The sequence below is a fragment of the Mizuhopecten yessoensis genome, unplaced genomic scaffold (assembly GCF_002113885.1).
Source record: "Mizuhopecten yessoensis strain PY_sf001 unplaced genomic scaffold, ASM211388v2 scaffold8931, whole genome shotgun sequence".
NCBI lineage: Eukaryota > Metazoa > Mollusca > Bivalvia > Pectinida > Pectinidae > Mizuhopecten > Mizuhopecten yessoensis.
Genome location: NW_018407794.1, coordinates 46,419 through 70,932, shown reverse-complemented (window position 1 = coordinate 70,932; position 24,514 = coordinate 46,419). Strand labels below are relative to the sequence as shown.

The 24,514-nt window shown below is 38.0% G+C and overlaps 2 protein-coding genes across 3 annotated transcripts in view; both read right to left on the bottom strand.

Moving 5' to 3' along the window:
- Positions 1–3,370, bottom strand: part of LOC110456858 — a 17,388-nt gene extending 14,018 nt beyond the window's left edge. Inside the window, exon 1 of one of the 2 annotated variants that reach the window (XM_021507878.1) lies at positions 2,956–3,370. The gene's annotated coding sequence lies outside the window, so the exon portion shown is untranslated. The remainder of the gene's footprint in view (positions 1–2,955) is intronic. The other variant, XM_021507879.1, reaches the window with a different exon arrangement.
- A 1,800-nt stretch (positions 3,371–5,170) lies between these two features.
- LOC110456862 (sex-determining protein fem-1-like) lies at positions 5,171–23,679 on the bottom strand. The gene is made up of 4 exons (XM_021507886.1): positions 22,687–23,679; positions 15,762–15,863; positions 6,835–7,041; positions 5,171–6,436 (listed from the first exon to the last, which is right to left on the bottom strand). Exons 1-4 carry the CDS (start codon positions 22,961–22,963, stop codon positions 6,213–6,215), a joined length of 810 nt encoding a protein of 269 aa, XP_021363561.1. The 5' UTR covers positions 22,964–23,679; the 3' UTR covers positions 5,171–6,212.
- Positions 23,680–24,514: the final 835 nt, after the last annotated feature.

The window sequence follows — 24,514 nt, the reverse complement described above, 5'->3', positions numbered from 1 at the left end:
GGGGGGGGGGTTGCAGCGGAAGCAGCAGTTCAATTCTGGTTTTCTTAATGGAAGCAAAGCAGTTATAGAGGATACAGACAAAATGGCGATAAATTGACTTGAGCACGATATGTCACGAGAACCTGGCCTTTACAACCTGACCTTACACTGTCTCCTGTTAAACCAACTAAGGCTGGTCTTGCCTTACATTCGTAAATCGAAATAATACTGTATGTTTGCATTGGCGAATAAGAAACTTCGCCTTTATATAAATACGTGACTGTTGTTTAAACATTTGAAGATCGATGACTTTTTGTGGACGTCCCGGAAAGGTTCGTACTATAGTCCCTTTCCCTACAGTCAATTAGTGCCGTGTATTGCCTACGTCATAGACTTATGCTGTAGTAGATTCGGTAGCTTAATGACGAAAACAGCCAAGGTTTCTTATTGACTTTCTTTAATAACTTGAAGAAATATATTGCCATTTTATTCATGTCATGTCTAGACTGGTCCCCTTTTCTAGAAAATTGAATTTATTAAGGAAAACAATGAGAGTAATAATTTTGATCACTTGGCCGATTCTCCGTTTCAAACTAGGGGGAAGTAAGCTAGTACAAGTGTAGAAGAATGAACCTGGACGATTCTGTCAAAAAAGTGCGTGGCTGGTAGTCAGCTTTCTACATATTATCTGACTATGATCATTTTGTCTTCCGAACTTGAATATTTTTACTTTAACTTCAAACTTAATGACAGTACATGTTACAGCGGTGCATTTTTTTACATTAATTTATCATTGATGCTTATTTTAAGGACCAAATTGTCCAAAGCTTTGTTAAATTTAATTTACAATAAATCAACCTAAAACTGAAACCTGTTATATTTGTAATAAATAAATAAACGAAATAAAATAAAATAAATAAATAAATGACATGCGTAAGGGTTCAGCATGATCTTCTAAAGACAGTTAACACAAAAACGTTATAGATTTTCAAACATTTCTCAGAAATCACATTTGAAAATTTGTGTTTATGATTAAAAAAAGCTAACGAGGCTTGGAACAACGGTGCCGAAAACTTAAAACACTCCACGCCTAGGATGTCTTCGCAATGGTCAGAAACGGATTTTTTAAACGTAAATAACACTTAACCGATCTGGTTAAAATTCTGAATTTACAATAAAATGATCAATGTTTAACTTTTCAAAAATGCTATTTATTATTTATTGCTGTTTAAAAGGATCAGACTACAGGGTCTAATATCAAGACTATTTAAAGCCCATGGCGTTTCATGTTGTGATTATTGATTTAAGGTGGATGTAACATTACAGGAGAAACAAATACCCGCTGTGACTAACAGGTACATTTCGACAGGTATAGGAGGACACAGGGGCCTGAGAATTTGTTACAGTTGAGCTATTTTTGTACCTAAAGTGATGCAATCAGTGTAATATTTGACTCTTTAGGAGTTGAGATACATTTTCTGTAAAATCAGATTATTTACGGGTGGCATTTTTACCGAAATTTGATCTAAATTCCTTAAACTATTACCTTGAACTCTTTAGGTCCAAACACAGCTAAACTGTTACAAATTCTCAGGTCCCTGTGGTTTAGGACAGGTAGACGCTATTTCATAATGTTTACGTGTGTTATATATATACAAGCTACACAAATACACCAATATTCTCTATCATAAATCAAGCGAGGCAGGGTAGTGAGGTAGAAATATATATTTACTCTACAAGAAAGCCATAGAGTTATGTTGGTCTGCAGAAATATGTATGTTTCCGCAAACATCGTATTTCATTACCGTTTTCAATATTTGCTTACTGTGGTTTTCTATAAATGCCAAACATTAATAGTCTTCATTATCCTAAGATACGTATTACACACTGTATTTGTTTATAAAATAATACTGTGCTTCCTTAACCAATTGTATTAGCCAGTTCAGAGAAGAATATAGAAGGGCAGATAACTCGAAAGGGGACTTTACCATTTGGAATTAAGAAACGCCTTTGAAAAACCCAAACTATCCATACCTTATTCCTCAGCGATGTAAAATGTGGGATTTACAATGAAGCATTTTTTTTTTAATTTATCCGTAGGAGAGGCCATTTTTGTATCCCTCTATTTTAGTATTTAAACCAAAAATTGACTGATGATGCCTGATAGCATTGCTCTGGTGGTATGTCAGGATAGGGGTACACACATGTAGTTAATACGTAGTCCACGTGCTGTTAGAGTCGCCAAACCCAAGAATATGATTTTAAACCCTTTTAACTCTATGCCTTTCTTCTAATTGACGTTTAGGGTAATTTCCCTCCCCCAAAGCTTTGGTTTTGGACAGCCCCCACCCCCCTCCCTCCCCATCCCCACCTCTCATCCCCATCTCGCACCCCATCCTCCCAGTACATACATTTATAACGCGTTGTACGTACATAAACGAACAAGTTTAAGGTTGATTTGACTTGAAGATATATGAGTGTTATCCTTTATTAGTAAATAGCTGCAAAATTTCATACCCAAGAATCACCTCAAAATGATGAATGTATTTGGTCTAGTTACAACTGCCTGGATTTAATAAGCAAATTAATATCTCGTGTGCTTTTTTTTAATGTGTCTTCATTTAATCAACTACATGTGAGTTCAACTAGAATTTCTTTTGATTGAAACATACATAATTTGCAAAACACAAATGGGATTAGACGGAAGATTAAAAAAAACTAAGATTTGTCTTCTCCCTAGCTAAAGCATGTTATTTAATGTAGAACCCTTTTTGGTAAGGGGAAATCGTCATAGCAGCATACCCCCTTAATGTATGTATGGTTAAACCTAGGTACAGTTAAGAAGGCAGAGAAGTGTCTTCAGGGATATCTATCTACACGTTCTCGTTTATCAAATCAGCGGTTGTATAGTACTGGTTATACGGATATGAACTTAATCTAAGATCAAACCTTTATCAGAAAGGTGACACAACTTACCTCTATCCACGAGAATATTTCCAACTATAAGGAATTCATATCACAGTCGTCAGGTTGTCACTGTCTCACAAAATCCCCAAAACTAGAACAGACAGTATAGCTAGACGGCGAATTATCCCAGGTAGATCTGCCACAGGTAGCGGTGTGGTTGTACACAGAGAAAGCCGTTAATGGCCTTATAAGTTTATAAAAATCTTTCTTATTTCCAGTTGAGTGGAGAAAATCACAGCATGTTTTCAGTAGAGGTTCCTGTTCACCTTAGGGTGAAATAGGTATACACACACAGGTAAGTATAAAGGTATATATGTAACCGGCCTTCACTCAATTCGATCTCGTTTTCAACAACTACCGTTGCCAATGGCGATTACGACGCTTTAGTACGCCCCGAGGAAGGATTACGTGTTATTTAACTGTCATATATATGTATATATAAATACCTGTATATTAACAAATGAGCGCCCTGATTTAAACGTCCCCTCTTGAGATTGTTGAAAAGGATCACTTGAAATACTTTTAATTACACACCTGGCGTGGGTAGTTTTTGACAAGGCAAGCTTGATTTATTATCTTGTGTACATAATACATTTCAATAAAACTGTTATTTTACAAAGCTTAAGGGACTAAGTTGAAAGTTAAAACTACATTCAATGTTTATCTATCAATGGTTTTATAATTTTTCTAAAAATAGCGAAGTTTGAGGTTATGAATTAACGGAAATAAGTTAACTATTCTTATTGTCGAGAGCAATACACGTTCCATGCAAAATCCATTTATATGTTATACCTTTAATTTACCTGAGTACACAGGAAGACGTCAATATCTGTCACTCTCACGTCTCGTGCCCTGACAGGAAAATAAGGTAAATATCTACTATGACATTAAACATGCTGTATGTGCTATTACAGTGCATCTAATTCACAGTTTCTGAGAATCACACGTGGATCATTATAAGTGCTTTAAACATTATTTTTACTGATTTCCGAGAATCTGAACTTTCGGTGTATTTACTCCGCACATATCGCCCCACATAATTATCTTAAATATATCCCTCAAGTTTTAATTTCTCTGTCAGATAGCGCTATCCTGACAGGGGATAGAGACGGGAAGAGCCCCGGCCCACAAAACGATCATTCGTCAGCTCTCAACCCCTACACCCGCCCCCTTTCTTTCCCCTACTCTTGTTGAAACCCCCTCTCTCTCTTCCGTCTTTCATACCGCTCGGCTCTCTAAGTGAAGTTATAACCTGGTAAACATACGTTCACTTCTACAGGTATTCTTTCTTTCCCCTAAATATAGTACAGTGCTACTGCACCATTCGTAACTCTCACAGTAGACAAAGTAGGGTTTAACATCAAACTAATTGGAACAGAAAGTATTTTTATGTTTCGTACTCTCACTGACGTCTAACTACTACAAGAGGTATCTATTACAATTCAAGGTTTGGTAAAAAAAAATGTGATTTTCATTTTTTTCTTGATCTAATAAATGTTGACAAAGGCATTTTAATATCTAATTTTGAAAGTTTCTTTTCTGCTATAAAATAGATGAACATTATTGAAAATGTAAGACGAAAAACATATAATCTAGTAAACCTATGTCCTCCTCCGGGTACTTCTGTGCCCCTCTCCGGGTACTTCGGTTGCCCCCCTCCGGGAACTTCGGTTCCCCCCTCTCCGGGTACTTCGGTGCCCCCCCTCTCCGGGTACTTCGGTGTCCCCACTGAAGTCCCAATCTTGCTATAGATAAAGAATCCCCTACTCATCTCACAAGAGTTATTTTTGATATTTTTAGAAAGGTGTATTTCAATTCGGAAAATGACCAAAATTTTAAATGGATCAATGATAATCTTTTAAACTTTCACATGTACTCGCCATTAAAAATTTCTTTCTTCGTTTCTTTCATCGCCAACCTTTTATTCCTAATTATGTGAAGCGTATTCAAATGTCATTGTCTGTGACACTATTGTTTAACGTGTACCGAAACGCACGTCGTGTAACATATTGACAAGAGGGTGCTGCAGTATTGATATAGATCATCATATCACAGGTACTAACCTCGTCTGTCAATACACATATGATTATATTATAGGTGTATTGACAGAAACACGAGCATGTATTGCTATGATAAAAAGAAACATGTATGGAATGGCCTCATAGTTTATATGGTGGCATTTCACTCCGAATCATAACAGAAAACAAGGCGATACTTTATACAAATAACTTATGTTTATTTCTAACGTAACAAATTGATATGAATATTCCTAAAGGTGACGAATTCATGATCATTTCAAAATCATGGTCTAAGGGAGATAACTGTTTTACAGTTCACGTGCATTGATGAACAGATGTACAATGATTTTTTAGTGACTATTGACGTAATGTAGACGTATGAATATACACATGAATCTGGACCAGCCACATCTTACCTACTCTAGTATGTGTATGATGATATGCACAGATGATCTAGGATAATTAAGTTCGGTCAAATAATATTTCCAATCGTAGTTATGCACATATTACACATGATACAGTGTATTACGTCATAATGATGTGACTATAGAGGCATCAACGCATGCGCCCACTTATATACCCTATTCAATCCTGTCAAATTTAATCACATCCGTTTTTGAAATTGTCTGGTACTACATCACATGACGTCATACATTTCTGTTACAACCTTACATTAGGAACACTATACAAGTCCACACCTTAATGTTCAAGCAAGATCCACCTCCGGCGAAGTATCCAGAAGTTCAGCGTATTCTCCCTTTTGACGAGTTTTGTCAAAAACGTGGTTAATCCACATTGGGTAAGGTGAAATGCAGAAGTTACGATTTTGGAGAGGTGTTCCGATGTCCGGGTATTTTCCCGTCTGTGAGTATTCCGATAACGCGGATATTCTACCTTATCCGAGGTGTGAAGTGGATATTTCACTTTCGGAGAGGGGTTCCGTATAAAGAAGATTTTTCAGTTAAATTTCAAGCGATGTTAGGTGTAATTTAACAAGTGAAGAAGCCTTGGCAAGTTTCTTTAAGGAAAGTTAATCAGGTTGTTAGCAGAACAACCCGTCTTAGTGACACGAACACTAATTTCCAAGGTGTTCCGAATGCTTCGCAATTTTTCGGACATTTACACATGTATGGGATAATTTTCTGTGTCTATTTGATAATTCATCACTAGAACTCTAATGAAACGGCTACGAATATCCAGTAATGCATAATTTAACTCAATGTCGATATTTAAGTGTATTTTTGATTTCTAGTTAAACGAGGAATTGTTCCGGAAACGGAAACGTGGATGCGCATGACTGACTCCGCTACCAAGTTGTATTGTGCTTCTTCCCAGAAATCCCTCGCTGTGACGTCGAGCGGAAGGTGCCGTGATCCGAGCTTTCATCCTCTGGAAGAAATTTTTATGTTGGAAAGCATCCAGCTCCATTCCGGCCTTGGCCAGCCATCTACGGTCTTTCTCTGTTTCGTAACCTGCAAAACAACCAACAATTTATAAAAGTTGTAGTACTTTAAAGGGACACAACTCATGTCGAACCGAACAGATGTAACTTCAGACTATGTGAGACTACTCATCAGTGGCTATTACATCAGGGTTTAACAAATTTAACAAATTAAAGTTAACAAATTTCCAAGTTTTCTAAAATGTTAAATCAACCAATATACATGTTTTACATACACTATATCCTAATTGCGGCACGTCACACGTACAAACCTCAAATCTTCAGATAACATTACGAAAAAAACGCTTGGAAGAAACATGCGACCTTTTTTTTCGCGAAATAGCTTAGATAATCAAAAAGCGTGACTAGACTGTTAAAAGATAGAAGGCCAAGACCCAGGTACCCGTAAAAACCTACGTCACTACTTACCGGCTTTCAGGAGACGTCGGATGTTTTCCGTTGACATGCCGTGTGTCGATGTAAATGCTAAATAAAGCGCTGTTTGGCCAAGCTTGTCAACAACATTGACGTCACATTCGTTTTTAATGAGATATTCTGAAGTTCGTTCTCTACCGTCCGCCATAGCGATCATAAATGCGGTTTTCCCCGTGGAATCCAATTCGTCAATGAGTCCACCTACAATTATATAAACAATTTGGAATAAATGATAGACTTAAGTAAATGTCTCACTCTCAGATAGGAAAGCATAGCTGTATAAATTATAGCTATGCACATGGGATTCATGGAATGGCTGCTCCAACGCTCCTTCAAAGTAAGGAGTCTCTTTGAAATGGTTATAACCCTATTCGATAATGATTATGAGCAAATTACGCTAGACTTATGATGTTATTTAGCAAATATGAATGAGGTAATATTGCATTTTTAGATGCCTGTGTAATTCATTACCTAAAGGTAAATGTTGTATTATTGCTTTTCCATTGTTATCATGCTTTAACACAATTCTTTTGTGTGATTGCTTACCAACAATGGGTAAGTCTGTTAACAGAGTGTCTGAAGCAATGAAACACTTGTGTTTGTACAGGAATACCTTCACGTGCTTGGCCTGTTCAGAAACGTATAGAACGCATATATTAACATGTCTCTGATGTGGTGTTCGTAAATATTTGAGTTATAGTACGAATAATTATAAACAAGATCTGGGTCAAATCTGAAGGTGATCTACTACTTGTACGTATCGTTCAGTCATTCTAAATGTGGGATGCACATTTTATCTGTACGAGTTATAAGACAGATGCTAGTTATGTTGTTGTCAAATTCTCATTATAATGTGGGTCAAATCTTAAGGTGAAGATCACAGTGATCTACTACTTGGACGTATCTTAGGATATATTTGTATACAGTCTAGTGTTCTTACATCTTATTTACATTTCTCTCACTGTAATATGGGTCAAACGTGAAAGCGTAGGTTAAAATGATACATTTGTATATTTAACGATTTGTATCTGTATACAAGGTTTGGTGATTCTAGGTGTTACACTTCTGTTCCGGGAAAGTAATAATCTAATTACTAGTATAAAGGTTGAGGTCAAATAAAGGTTACAGTGACCTACTTTCGTATGTGAGACTCTTGGCATCTAAAAGTGTGCCCTTGTGCCAGGTTTGTACCAAGTTTGGAGCTCATACGAAACATCACATGGGGAATAGGTGATACAAAAATACTGAAATTAGTACGGGAATAGGTTTTGAAATTATTCTTGAAATATTTTCGATCTGTTTATGTTTTAATTATGGCATTATATGATTGGTCACATTCGTTGACTCTGGTGTGAATTATTACGAGAAAAGTTTATCACACATTTCAATGGAATTCGATTTAACAACACTATCGTTAATTTTAATTTTCTGTGACGTTTGTATTGTTTGTCACTAACCTTGTTGTCAAATAAGATCAATTTCACTTTATAAAGAATTTACTAATTGTCTTTTGCAGACGGTACATAAATAAATGAAAGGATTGATTAATTTCAAACTTTTATATAAAAATGACATAATTATGTTTATCCATTACATTTGTCATATTACGTAACATGGCTGATATAATAACTTACCTGTTGGGTTCAGAACACAGACAATTAATAATTACAAAAAATGACATCTGTCGTTCAAATTTCTGATAATTAAAAATTTATACTGTTAACAATTTTCAAGTTACAAACGCCTAATGATTTAGCGCTACGTTAAATCAAGGTAACTGTTATTTATTTAATCTAATTAACTCTAATTTATTATTAGAAGTTCTTTTTACACAACCAATTAAATTTTCTATGTGACATTTCGATGACTAAGAACGAAATTCTAATAATCCATATTTACCAACCTGAAGAAAATGTATAGAAAAAACTCTATATTTAGTTAAATTAAATTATATATTTCTTTTTCTTTTTAGCAGTTACTATAATTTAGCACTTTCCAAGTAATTCAAAAGCCGCATATATATTATTACCGCTGATTTCTCTTCAGGTAATTTATCATTCTTAGTCTGATTTGGTTAGTTTGCCGATAATTCAGCAAAATTTTCATGAAAAGTGTTGAAATTCAAAACTGAAACTGTATGATGACTATCTATATTTAGATTGATCATATACAAACAGAAAACTGTATTCGAAGCTTTCAAATATTTATCAAGTATTTATTTTTCTTGCTATCGACTAGCTACATCAGGTAATCAGACATTTATTGTTGTTATGCCTGAAACTGCACTGATCATACACCGTTGTCGCGTTAGCACTGTGGTATTACTGTCTACTGTAAACATATAGAGATTCATTATCATCGTGATGTCTATTGTAAATAACACAATAAATGGCAGACGTGTCGGAGGCATCCATCAGGTGACCTGTACAGAACGCTGACAGTGATCGATAGCGTCAATAAACTCGATCACCGATACATTCGTTAATTACCTCGTGTTGTATTTACCGCCTTGTTTGTGCTGGACAATGTTTGTGTATTGGCAGCTCAAACGAAATAACAACCCCTCCCCCATAAACCCGTCACTCCCCGTTACATGACAACCGCAAAACATCACAGTAGACAATACTTATACCATCAACAGACAACTTTGGCTAAAACCAGATAATGTCTCTAATTCTCTGTCAGACATTTAGACAGTCATGATTATGTGCTATAAAAGGCCGCGTTGTCAACACGAACATTTTTTTGTATTGTTTCCCAAAATAATAGCGTAAAAATAGCCATTATTGTTAGTTGTGTCAGACAATGGTGTGTGAAACCAGGAAACAGTTTTCCCCATAAGAGGTTTACATTTCTTTTCATCATGATGAGTCGAAGAGTCGAAGACATTTTTATGTATAATATTACAAACTCAGGGAATAGGACCGTACGGTAGCCAATGTACAAGGGAGAAGCAAATAGATTTTGTTTGGTTGGCTGATCGTTGTGTACGGCTGGGTTCAACGAACAAAATGCCATTTAACTGTCAGGTAACAAGTTTTCAATTAGCCACTTTTATTAATGGTCGAATATAATTACCTTACGTAGCCTATTGACATGTACATATTTAGGGTCGTGGCAGTTGATTACGTTCACCTTGTACTTTAATTATAGTAATAATACCTTTAATTACAGCAGTTATGGTTGATGAGTTAGCGGGGGTTAACTACGATCTCACAAAAAGTCAATATACCAACAGATTTTTTGTTATATCTATTTCTTGCTCTTATGTGGAGGAGAAGAACTATGTTTCTCCCATATTAAATTATGTATTATAATTAGATGTGCAGGTATGGGGTGGGGATATCTAATCTGTCGGTAGGGTAGGCTCAACCACTCTAACCCTGTTGGGGTACATGGTATTATATATATGCATATCATACTCCTGATTATATATATTTTTATATCAAGCAATACATTTATTGAGAAATAACGAAGCTATATAGATGTGTCGGAAAGTTCAAGGAGTTTTACATATAAGTATTTAGAAGTACACGTTTATATAAGAAAATTCGATAGTGATACGTTCATATTTTGGCAACGCCAGGGTTTAAGCAATATTAATTAGACTTTCCTATTTTTTTCATTCAGTATTGAATTTCAATAAAAATAATTCACTTTTATCAACAGCAATATATCTCTGAGTAAAGTATGTGTCCTTGATAAGGTTCTTCAGTGCAGCTACTGACAATGACATTTGTAAAAATCTCGATTTATAAATATATTGTTTTATAAGTAAAATTATGGTATTATCTACCCTACTACTGATACTATTTTGATTAAATAAACCGAAAATGAAGGTTTCCTTGTTAAAACCAAATGGAATTAACAATACATCAAGAAGGAATGTCTGAAGATAGTGAATAGTGTGATTGTTTTTATAACGTGTCTAATAAGTCAATTTGGCCAGACACATTTTATATTCAAAGGTATTTGTATTTTGATTTATGAATACTATGTGTATTTTTTACTTTTTGTCGGTTTTGTTATCATGTAGGGGAAACGATGTGTTATAAGTCTTACCTATTGCGCCAAAACCCATTACTCGTTGGCAAAACATATGTTTAAATCAAAGCTTTTCAATTATGAAACAAGCTGCACATCTTCCGTTTTGAGAAAGAAAAAAAACGTCAAAAAAAATTTGGATGTGACATGAGGTATTACAATATAAAAGTTAATGTACAATCTGGGAAGTTTTCATCAGTCTTCCACATTTTTTATGATATTGATAACATTGTTACGTCGGATAATTTTTGCGGAAATGTTTGTGAGCCAGCAGTTAGATGTTCACCTGTTTTAAAGATTACAATCACCATAGCTTACCAGGTGTTCTGTTCACAAAAGGTGAAGTTGTGATGGCGGATAATTTTAAAACACTTTGTGAATTTGTTGAATCTAATGATAAAAAAATGGGCTGTTTTAGATATCTTTCTCATTTTCAGTTTATGTAGTAATGAACCAAATCAAATAACAATTACATTACCGATAGGTATTATTTGTGTCTAAGTATATTTTAAAGTCGTATTTGCGTTTGTTTCACGTGTACTGATATGAGCGTATACGCAACCCAGAATAAATTATCTTGTACATGTAATAGCCTACTGTAGTCAACCACGCTGTCAGTTTTACCTGGGACTTAGATAATCCAATCTAATTCCGTGGTTTTACCTAACATGATAACATACTCCAATTATAATTCATTCTCTAAATCAGCGGTCCACGCAGAAACCAAATAATCGCAAAAGTCTTTTTAAAAATGACCTGAAAAAATAACTACTTCGTCAGGATAGGTCGAGTACCAATGACGTATTGGTTTTAACAAGTATTTTAACATATATTCAAACGCGCCACAAGAAGCTCACAGCCTTCAATCGGCGTCATCGCTATATGAACTAATCAAAGGTTTTGTGTAATAAAGAAGTGGACACGTGACCTTGTACAAAGCCTGTGATACAGAGCAAGCCTTCCATGCTTTCATGCTTAGAGATTAATATGTCTTTTTCACCTTTCTGTATACTGCAAATTTTAAACGCCCCAACCCTTGTTTCGTTTGTGAGTTATTAACACTATGGACCTAAGTTTCAGGTTTAACCGAATATTTAAATATCTTTTGTAGGAATAATTAACTACACTATACATTCACCTCTGTAAATAAAAGGTTAAGTAGAGGTCATTGACTGGAAACTAATTAAATGAAACGACAAGCAAGCAAAACGTAACGTCCTCAGGTCAGGCAATCGCTGATGTCTGTTGTCCCCGTTGGTGTGTATTGTATACGGTGTAGTGGTATAATTATACTGAGAAAGTCTTAGTAATGATCATTTAAACTAATGATCGTATAAATGTCAAACACTACAAACTAGTCTTCATGAATAATTCACATGGTGGAAGTCATCTTTGGCTACTTGATTAAATCTCTCACCATCTGTGTTGGAATTGTTACAGTGATGTATGATGGAAGCTTAATTATTTGCCCTACCCCCGCCACACTTTGCCTTGTGTCCCCTGGTTCGCACGCCATGTCCTTGCATTTTCATATTCTCCCCTGGTTCGTATTTCATGCCCTCGCCTTACTTTTCCCTGTAATCCCCTGTCATCGCCTTGTATTTCCCTGTCCCCCTCGTCTGCCATATTCTGCCCGCGTCTCACCTGCCCTACTCTGCCCTCGACTCGCCTCACCTACCCTCCCCCGCCACACATTGCCTTACTCTCATCTTGGCTCGCCTGCCCCCCCCCCCCCCCCCCCCCCGCCATACCTTCTCCTATTCTCCCCTTGGCTGTTCTGCCCGCCCCCGTCACGCATTGCCCTACTCTCCCTCCCCACGCCCACTCTTTCATCGCCTCATTCCACGGGTCATGCTCTCTGTATGTCTTGCCTGCCCTTCCCTGCTCCCCTCTTGTTCAACTTATTCTTCCCTCCCAGTTTTTATTACAGGCAGGCTCCACCTTGCACAGACAGATAATACTACTGTGCAGCAGAACATGTGACGTCGACAGGACAGTTGTCCTTGGCGACCTCCATCACAATACAGAGTTTAAGACTCGCGACCTGTCATATAAGGGGACACAGCTGTACAAGCATATCACGATAAATGCTGGTCTACGTGCAGAAACACGGCCTGTCCCATCTGATGTACGAGCTTTGTCACTTTCAGCCTGCTGTATTCATTCTTTCTTTCTCACCCGTGATCGCCTAACAGGTGTCACGTGTTGGTGGCAAAGTGTAACGTTACGTGCAGATTTTGACCGGAAGTGGAAACATAACTCGAGAAAAAGTTTAATAATTGTATTCAGAAACGAAATGAATGTCATACCTGGGAACTGTCACGTTAATTGTTATGTGAGTCTCAGAAGATTGTTTGAAGAAGCACCGGGACTGGCGTAGATTATTGCGTATTGCTAAAGCAAGATATGGACAAACATCGTGTACATCGATACTGATTAGATGTCGTTAAGTGATCAAAACCCCAAACGTTAGATGATATTAGAAGTTATGATTGGATAGACACAACGCACACCATGTTCTTTGATCGGGGACTGTTCGGGTGATTCCGTCATCCGAAACCGATTGTCGCTTCATAAGTTCTATGTTTGACGGGTATTTCGTAGTGGTTTCCAATATATTTCAAGTACTTAAACAAACGGTAACTATAGAAAACCCGCGTTTGTTTCCTCAAACCAGTATTGGATATCGCTGTTTAAGTTCTATGATAGTCTGTATATTATGTATATATCAATCATAATTCAATGCTATTATCTCGGGCTGTCAAGCATCACAATGACGAAGAAATCGTGCGATTTTCATGCGAACATATGATACTGAACATTCTTAACATTTACAGATTAATTTAGCTGGCATAAAACCTAAATGTGCTCAACCCCTACTGATGTTACACGTGGTTGTGCCTGATTAGATCCTAGTTCACATTCTATACCCAGACCTGATTCTCAACACTGTTACCAATGTACGGAGGCATATATGTTTAATGTATATAATGTACTAAGGTTTCCTGTAGAAATGTGAAAGAAAACTTCTATCAAGGTTCCTGCACAAGCGACAGAAATAGATTGAGTGTCACGAAGAGCTAGCCTCCCCTAAGTAAATATATGTGTTACTGTGAACAGCCGGTGTACTTCTCATGTTTACAAGGGATATGCAAGTTACTTGTGTTAAAAGCCTCATCTATTACCTTGGTGTTGACGACTTGGTTGGGTATAAAACCCCTATAAACACTTACGGCCGAGATATCTCTGAAGCAGTTAAGCAGTTTTACTTAGAAAGTAAAGAAACCATAATAGTTTTAAAGTACATCAAAGATATGTAATAATGCTTCTGTCAGCCATAATGAAATTACAATTGTTTATTCTTGTCAGGTTCATTACTTCCTTGATGACCTATATAATTAACTACAGAGCGTCAGTTTGACCTTTGACTTACACAGCCGTTCATTTCACAAGGATATATTACCTTCCTGTCTTAGCGAGTCTTGTACGTCTTTGTAGTATAAACCAAGTAAGAACCAGCACCATGACGTCATAAATGACATCTCGACAATCTCAACACAATCATAGGTCTACAGGAAAGTCACAAGGACCCATCAACACAATTAAAAGGCTACAAGGCAGTCTCAAAGACCCATCATTAAAATTAGAGGGTCACATGGTAGTCTCAAAGACACACCAACATAATTGGATGGTCACACAGATTCTCAAAGACCCACAAACACAATTGGATGGTCACATCGAGTCTCAGAGATCGACGATCCTCACTGCATTTGCAACAACCCCAACACAATGTACTACAGGTCCACAGAATAGTCTAAACGGTCCATTAGCATAATAAATTCACCCGGGGCCATACGGTAGTCTTAATCAACACAACAAAGTCATACAGGACCACACAATAGTCTAAACATCCAATGGACCCATTACCATCCTATAGGACCACACGGTAGTCTGAATGGTCTATCAACACAACAAAGTCATACAGAGCCACACAATTGTCTAAACATCCAATGGACACATTACCATCCTATAGGAACACACGGTAGTCTGAATGGTCTATCAACACAACAAAGTCATACAGAGCCACACAATTGTCTAAACATTCAATGGACACATTACCATCCTATAGGAACACACAATAGTCTAAACATCCAATGGACACATTACCATCCTATAGGAACACACGGTAGTCTGAATGGTTTATCAACACAACAAAGTCATACAGAGCCACACAATAGTCTAAACATCCAATGGACACATTACCATCCTATAGACAGATAGGGCTCTATAGACAATTTACATGATTGCTGTACCTACTAGATTTGCGTAGTATTTTGAGGGTCCCTAGAGTCAGTTACCACAAATGGTTGCATTTGATAGTTTTTAGTATTGTTGCTGTACTTACCAGCTTTGTGTAGTATTTTGAGTGCCTCTATAGACAGTTTACATGATTGCTGTACTTACAAGTTTTGTGTAGAATTTTGAGTGCCTCTATAGCCAGTGTACACGATTGTGGTACTTACCAGCTTTGTGGAGTATTTTGAGTGCCTCTAGAGCCAGTGTACACGATTGTGGTACTTACCATCTTTGTGGAGTATTTTGAGTGCCTCTATAGCCAGGGTACACGATTGTGATACTTACCAGCTTTGTGGAGTATTTTAAGTGCCTCTATAGCCAGTGTACACGATTGTGGTACTTGCCAGCTTTGTGGAGTATTTTGAGTGCCTCTATAGCCAGTGTACACGATTGTGATACTTACCACTTTTGTGGAGTATTTTGAGTGCCTCTATAGCCAGTGTACACGATTGTGATACTTACCAGCTTTGTGTAGTATTTTGAGTGCCTCTATAGCCAGTTTACATGATTGCTGTACTTACCAGATTTGTGTAGTATTTTAAGGGCCTCTATGTCGTCATACAGAACTGATTTCATCAGAGCGGTTTGTCCGTTCCTGTTCTTAGCATTGATGTCGGTTTTATCTGAAAAACAAAATATCAGAATGATCATAACTATTCTAACACAAATCAAACTAATGTTTGCGTACTCAAAGAATATTTGTGGCTGCAGCAGGAGGTGTACTACTCATTGTAATGGTGTGGATGTTGATGTTTGCGGCTGCAGCAGGAGGTGTACTACTCATTGTAATGATGTGGATGTTGGTGCTTGTGGCTGCAGCAGGAGATGTACTACTCATTGTAATGGTGTGCATGTTGACGTTTGTGGCTGCAGCAGGAGGTGTACTACTCACTGTAATGGTGTGGATGTTGATGTTTGTGGCTGCAGCAGCAGGTGTACTACTCATTGTAATGGTGTGGATGTTGGTGGTTTTGGCTGCAGCAGGAGGTGTACTACTCATTGTAATGATGTGGATGTTGGTGGTTGTGGCTGCAGCAGGAGATGTACTACTCATTGTAATGGTGTGGATGTTGATATTTGTGGCTGCAGCAGGAGGTGTACTACTCATTGACATGGTGTGGATGTTAGTGTTTGTGGCTGCAGCAGGAGATGTACTACTCATTGTAATGGTGTGGATGTCGATGTTTGTGGCTGCAGCAGGAGGTGTACTACTCGTTGTAATGGTGTGTATGTTGGTGTTTGTGGCTGCAGCAGGAGGTGTACTTCTCATTGTAATGGTGTGGATGTTGGTGTTTGTGCCTGCAGCAGGAGATGTACTACTCATTGTAATGGTGTGGATGTTGATGTTTGCGGCTGCAGCAGGAGGTGTACTACTCATTGTAATGATGTGGATGTTGGTGGTTGTGGCTGCAGCAGGAGGTGTACTACTCATTGTAATGATGTGGATGTTGGTGGTTGTGGCTGCAGCAGGAGATGTACTACTCATTGTAATGGTGTGGATGTAGATGTTTGTGGCTGCAGCAGGAGGTGTACTACTCGTTGTAATGGTGTGTATGTTGGTGTTTGTGGCTGCAGCAGGAGGGGTACTACTCATTGTAATGGTGTAGGTGTTGGTGTTTGTGGCTGCAACAGGAGGTGTACTTCTCATTGTAATGGTGTAGATGTTGGTGTTTGTGGCTGTAGCAGGAGGGGTACTACTCATTGTAATGGTGTGGATGTTGGTGTTTGTGCCTGCAGCAGGAGATGTACTACTCATTGTAATGGTGTGGACGTTGATGTTTGTGGCTGCAGCAGGAGGTGTACTTCTCATTGACATGGGGTGGATGTTGGTGTTTGTGGCTGCAGCAGGAGGTGTACTTCTCATTGTAATGGTGTAGATGTTGGTGTTTGTGGCTGCAGCAGAAGGGGTTCTACTGATTGTAATGGTGAAGATGTTGGTGTTTGTGGCTGCAGCAGGAGGTGTGCTTCTCATTGACATGGTGTGGATGTTGGTGTTTGTGGCTGCAACAGGAGGTGTACTTCTCATTGTAATGATGTAGATGTTGGTGTTTGGGGCTGCAGCAGGAGGTGTACTTCTCATTGACATGGGGTGGATGTTGGTGTTTGTGGCTGCAGCAGGAGGGGGACTTCTCATTGACATGGTGTGGATGTTGGTGTTTGTGGCTGCAACAGGAGGGGTACTTCTCATTGTAATGATGTAGATGTTGGTGTTTGTGGCTGCAGCAGGAGGTGTACTTCTCATTGACATGGTGTGGATGTTGGTGTTTGTGGCTGCAGCAGGAGGTTTACTACTCATTGTAATGGTGTGGATGTTGGTGTTTCTGGCTGCAGCAGGAGGTGTACTACTCATTGTAATGGTGTGGGTGTTGGTGTTTGTGGCTGCAGCAGGAGGGGTACTACTCGTTGTAATGGTGTGGATGTTGGTGTTTGTGGCTGTAGCAGGAGGTGTACTACACATTGTAATGGTGTGGATGTTGGTGTTTGTGGCAGCAGGAGGAGGTGTACTACTCATTGTTATGGTGTGGATGTTGGTGTTTGTGGCTGCAGCAGAAGGGGTACTACTCATTGTAATGGTGTGGGTGTTGGTGTTTGTGGCTGCAGCAGGAGGTGTACTATTCATTGTAATGGTGTGGATGTTGGTGTTTGTGGCAGCAGGAGGAGGTGTACTACTCATTGTTATGGTGTGGATGTTGGTGTTTGTGGCTGCAGCAGTAGGTGTACTTCTCATTGACATGGTGTGGATGTTTGTGTTTGTGGCTGCAGCAGGAGGTGTACTACTCGTTGTAATGGTGTGGATGTTGGTGTTTGTGGCTGTAGCAGGAGGTGTACTACACATTGTAATGGTGTGGATGTTGGTGTTTGTGGCAGCAGGAGGAGGTGTACTACTCATTGTTATGGTGTGGATGTTGGTGTTTGTGGCTGCAGCAGGAGGTGGACTACGCATTGTAATGGTGTGGATGTTGGTGTTTGTGGCTGTAGCAGGAGGTGTACTACTCATTGTAATGGTGTAGGTGTTGGTGTTTGTGGCTGCAACAGGAGGTGTACTTCTCATTACAATGATGTAGATGTTGGTGTTTGTGGCTGCAGCAGGAGGTGTACTTCTCTTTGACATGGTGTGGATGTTGGTGTTTGTGGCTGCAGCAGAAGGGGTACTACTCATTGTAATGGTGTGGGTGTTGGTGTTTGTGGCTGCAGCAGGAGGTGTACTTCTCTTTGACATGGTGTGGATGTTGGTGTTTGTGGCTGCAACAGGAGGTGTACTTCTCATTGTAATGGTGTAGATGTTGGTGTTTGTGGCTGCAGCAGGAGGTGTACTTCTCATTGTAATGGTGTGGATGTTGATGTTTGTGGCTGCAGCAGGATGTGTACTACTCATTGTAATGGTGTGGATGTTGATGCTTGTGACTGCAGCAGGAGGTGTACTACTCATTGTAATGGTGTGGGTGTTGATGTTTGTGGCTGCAGCAGGAGGTGTACCACTCATTGTAATGGTGTGGATGTAGATGTTTGTGGCTGCAGCAGGAGGTGTACTACTCATGGTAATGGTGTGGATGTTGGTGTTTGTGGCTGCAGCAGGGGGTGTACTACTCATTGTAATGGTGTGGATGTTGATGTTTATGGCTGCAGCAGGAGGTGTACTACTCATTGTAATGGTGTGTATGTTGGTGTTTGTGGCTGCAGCAGGAGGTGTACCACTCATTGTAATGGTGTTGATGATGGTGTTTGTGGCTGTAGACTTGACGTCTGCCACGAAGAATAAGTGACAATTTGCATAACAATACAACGCGGGTCCTACACGATATCAGACGAGACGGTTCATAGGTTATGGTTCACAGTTCAACGTACATTCGATTCGATGCCTGATGTAAGGGTCTTTAATTATTTATCGGCCTTTCTCATTTTTTTATGCACATCGTGTCCTCTTTGACACCTGTTACCTGACCGTTGGCGGGCTAACTGACGGTTTATTTGTGATATGTCACGGTTTAGATATGATATTGTTTTTCAGTTATGTAACATGACAGTAAAGACTAGCCTAAAGGACAAGTAGAAACTGTTGTATGGTTGTCACAGCTCCCCGCAGGCTCGCGCAAAATAATTCACGTTTTGGTGTCCATCGGTATGTATATATTATACTAAGCTACTAAGTAGAGTATATTTAACAGACCTCGCTGGTAGGGCTCTCCCCAACATCTGGAAACTTGAAATACACTACTTAGTAGTGTATATTTAACAGACCTCGCTGGTAGGTCTCTCCCCAACACATGGAAACCTGAATTACACTACTAAGTAGTGTATATTTAACAGACATCGCTGGTAGGGCTCTCCCCAACATCTGGAAACTTGAAATACACTACTTAGTAGTGTATATTTAACAGACCTCGCTGGTAGGGCTCTCCCCAACACATGGAAACCTGAATTACACTACGAAGTAGAACTAGAATATTTTTATTATTATTACTATTACTACTTGGGTATTACTTCTCAAGCCGTTTTAATGCATTGAATGTAGAATAGAATTTAATATAATATATATTTGCCATATTTTACGACATCTAGAGAGTTTATTAGGTATATATAGGGGCTGTCCCGATCACTTGTTCCCCGGACTGTTATCTTTGATAATTTGAATCAATTCATTAATACATGGCATATTATAACTGTTTTAATAATGTTTTATATAAGATGATCGCTCCCTGATTTGTAACTTTATGCTGTTAGGCACTGTAACTGCATATGCTTATAATATGTATCAATGACACAATGCTGACTTGACATGGCCTGACCTATGATCATAATGCGGTAGTATTTTGCATTTCATCGGCAAACCTAAAATGATGAACGTTAGACAAACACATAACTGTCACCGAAACTCTGACCCAAGACTTAAGTCTTATAGCATAGCCTGTTGTTAGAAAACAAAACACGTTGTCATAAATGAATTCCATCTTTTGCAGAACATGCTACATCAAAGAGTCATACATTGATATATAACTATGATATATAACTACTGCGTGTTATTCCGGAAAGTAACACCGGATTTAGACGGGTAATTAGTATCTCCCATTCAGGTGACGTGTCTGACGAGCTATCACAACACAAGTTTGGTAAACACTACATTGTTTATGACGTAGTACGGAGATTGATGGCTAAACTATGGTAATATGTTAACACTGTATGTTGTTGATGCACGTCCGTGTGCAGTGTAAGATTACGATATGCACCTGTCACGAGGCAAACAGTTTAATCAGTGGTAGATGAAGATAAATTAATTGCCTCTGTCATAGCGTCAAAACGATTTAACGATGGACACATAAATTAAAAATCGGGTCAGCAAATATGTCAACAACATGTTCTTTATTGTACAGTCTACTGATTAATGAATTTATTATAAATCAAGGACGATATGAAGAATTTATATGAGCTTAATGACACGCGATGACGTAGTGTTAATAAATGACTTTAATAATTATTAAAAATGGACATATTTTTTATAGATTAAACTTTACTGTCTGCGAAACAAATATTACATAAATTCATGCTGATTTATTCACGTTTATGTCACGGATATGCATAGATATTAATTAATGCTCTCGTAAATTGAAATTTGTATTGTCATGCTATCTCATATATACATGTTCTGTTTTGTTTCATAAAATGCACATTTGCGATGTGTAATGAGTTAGGGTTTTTAATCATATGCTATGCAAAATTGTAACATGGAATTGAAAAAAATGAGACAGTAACAAGTGTTAAAAATATTGATGTAAATCTGTCAACTATACATAATTTACATATATGTAAATAGACGAATACTTTTCACACAGTCAAACTTTCGCCCTATGCCGGTATCTGTGTTCGCCCAGTGTTAATCCCGCCCATCAGATTTGTTTGCTGTATTTTTAATGTTTTGTACTAGTGCTCGCTCTAATGATAAATTAGCCCTCATAAAAAAGTGAAATTTTCATTGCGGAGAATATTTCTCAGTATACGGTATAGCAGTGTTAATTAAAAAGTATACAGGGTCGGGTGAAAGGGTAAATGAAAAGAAGAAAGAATTATAGTTATTCGTTTCCTGTTACATCTTAGTGCATGCATCACTGACCATGTATTGTCGCCAGCAATGTCGTCACGATGTCGTTACAGGTTTTACATTTATCTCCTTGACAATTGAACTTTGTACAATAAGATTATTTTTAATTTCCTTATGTATAAAGTTTAAGATTGACATTTAATGCAACTTCTGTAATGGTTACGCAGTAACACGTTGGACAGTTTCATTATTATTATTTTTTGTTTGTTTGTTTTTGTTTTAAACTTTTACGATTCTTATTGAACATGTTTAGCTGATATAAATGTAGATGTATTGTGACGTCACTGATGTTGACATGTGAGTTTGCTTACAATGCAGTTTTGCAGGTAAATTGAAAGCATACTGTATTTTGATATTAATATTATTTGTATTATCCAAACAAAGACACTAACACATCTTAGCTGACGGAAAGCACAGTCAATTAATATTGGTTTTGCATACCGCCATATATCCTGTTTTGTTTTTTACTTTTCTCAAAAAAAAAAATCTTTATTTATTTTACAACAATTATGAAACAAGTTATGGCACGGATGTTAGCGCGCTCGGGGTCTTAATGTGGGAGGAAACCGAAGTACTCGAAGAAAACCCACGTGGTCGGGCAGGTGACCCGATACATTTTCACGTCCAATCGGGGAATCGAACCCCGGTCGCCTTGGTGAAAGGCAAGTGCGCAATCCAATGCGCGACCCGACCTCCCGAAACTGGGAAAGATACCGTTGATAAACAACAACTCTGGTCCGAAATCATAACATATTCGGTTTCATCATGCAGCAAGGAGTACAGTTACATGAATATTCCTAGTTCTTAAAGAGTAAGCCCTGTAGCTTTAATTGATTCTTGCAGGGTTGACATGAAACAGTTTAAGTATGGGCTTTCTGTTGTAACCGAAAGTACCTTATTTAAGGGTTTAACATTCGTATTTGTGTATCTACAAAAATGTGAAATAGGTGTTTACGTATTTTGTATTTCTTAGAATTATTTTCATAACTAAAAAGATACCGAGAAGTTACGTTATGTTTTCCCGTTAAACACTATATTATTTTAACTATGTCTGAGTATGACAGAATACTGAAATCTTTCATGACTTTCGGTATTTTCTGCCATACCATTGCAGCTAAATATACAGCTTAGTGAGTAGCGAAGATATACTAAAATAACTACGCACTCCACCGTCGCTCCATGTGTGTCTCCACAGAATATCTGCGGCTTTGAATAAAGTAACAAAAGATTCCGTAATTGGTAAATATCAAAAGTGATATCAGTCACAGCATGCAAGATATCAATTTTATCAAAGAGATATATTTAGATATCTCGCTGGCAAATATTTTATAAATAGATATTTGTCTACGTACCGTTTTTTAACAGAATTTTGACGATATCAAGATGGCATCTTTCTGTCGCTTCATGCAATGGGGTGCTACCTTCCACGTCCGGTATATTAGGATCACTTCCGGCGTTCAGTAAGTTTTTAACGACCTGTGTTTTTCCGTTTCTGGAAGCGTAGAATAGGACCGTGCGTCCATTAGCGTCTCTCGTGTTCAGTTCAGACTCTGTGATACCAGCAGCTGAAGCAAGGGCGTATGACCTTGACATCGGCTTAACAACAATAACCGACATTGTCGCTAACATGGATAAAGTTAATGTGGAAATCCAAGGACAAGTGCAAACCGGCTTAGTGATCAAATTGCACAACAAAACCTTCTCATAGAAGTGATTCCAGTAGACTTCTGATGTACGCTGGATGTCTTTGTTTTCCAATTAAAAAAAAGTACTTTTAACCCTCTTTCTTTTAACACGCCAACAATGTTTAATCTGTTGAACTGTACAGCACCGTTCTACGGAAAGAAACTTCGTTCCGGCTTAACAAATATAAGCTTTTGTTCAAAGTATTCCAGCTATGTTGTAAGTTCCGTGTAGATATCTCCAAATAATCATATGACTCCAAGCCAATAGTTCTAGTATTCAAGTAGATGCAACATTTTCCCAAAAGTACCGTTTTTTAGAGTTCTCATAAAACTCCAACGTATTATCTGCATATAAATGAAAGGTTGTTTCTCCAATTGCACGTCGTTCACTTTAACATTGGCCTCATAGGCTTGTAGGTTATTGCTGGACACCAACGACGTTCTCTGTCCAATACCAGGATGGATTTGTTACTCCAGTGCCGTGTTCTTGTCTTATATCCGCTAAGGTAAGTACCTTAATGTAATCGACGTACACAGTGTACTATACCTGTGGGTCGAGTCTATAGCTGTTTAATGATACCGCACTACCAACAGCGCTCTGCTTATGATACCGCACTACCTACAGCCCTCTGTTAATGATACCGCACTACCTACAGCTTTCTGCTATATCAGCCTTACTTATGTCACACACCTGACTTATATACAGCTGTCATGTGTCCAGGTAGACGCAACTCTCTGGACAGCTAAACTAGTTTTTTTATATATATATATGTGCATCAATGACCGATTGTAAAAAGTATAGTCAGCTTCACAAAAAAGTACTTTTTTGCCATTGTCAATTTCACAAATATTCATGTTTTGTTTTGCTTCTTATTATTCTTTGTAATCTATAAAACTGTCGGTTTATATTTTTCATAATTTATTAGTTGGAAACTTTGCAACGCATACAATATTATCAAGCTGTCTGAGGTCATCACTACCGTGTCATGGGGTCCGTTGCTTCATGTTTATCATGTAGCTCAGGGCATCAACATGTGAGTTATTGTATGAAGTCTTCTACCTGTTTACGACTCTCCATATTAGTGTGGTGTTTGTCCTTTGCTTTGGGACAGAATAATTTATCAGAAAAAAACTCTCCGTTAGAGAAAATGGGACTTAAGGTTGTATCATGATGCCCCAATATTTTCACTGGTATTATAATCAGCGGTTTACCTGTGTGAGCCATTGCAAAATATCAATTATAGGTCTGAAAAAACGAAAAACGAAAACATACATACATACATGTATATGGGCAAGTAAGTAATTCAAACAGCGTAGGCAATATGAGGTTGTCAAATTTTCGGAGCAATCCGCTCTTTTAACGAGACAAAGAAAAACCCCAGAACATGTACATGACAGCAAAACAAAAAAGTAATGTAATGGTATATAACTCATATTTATAAACAATAACCCCCTCGGCTAGTGTAAACAGAAGGCAGAATTTATCCTGACCGCA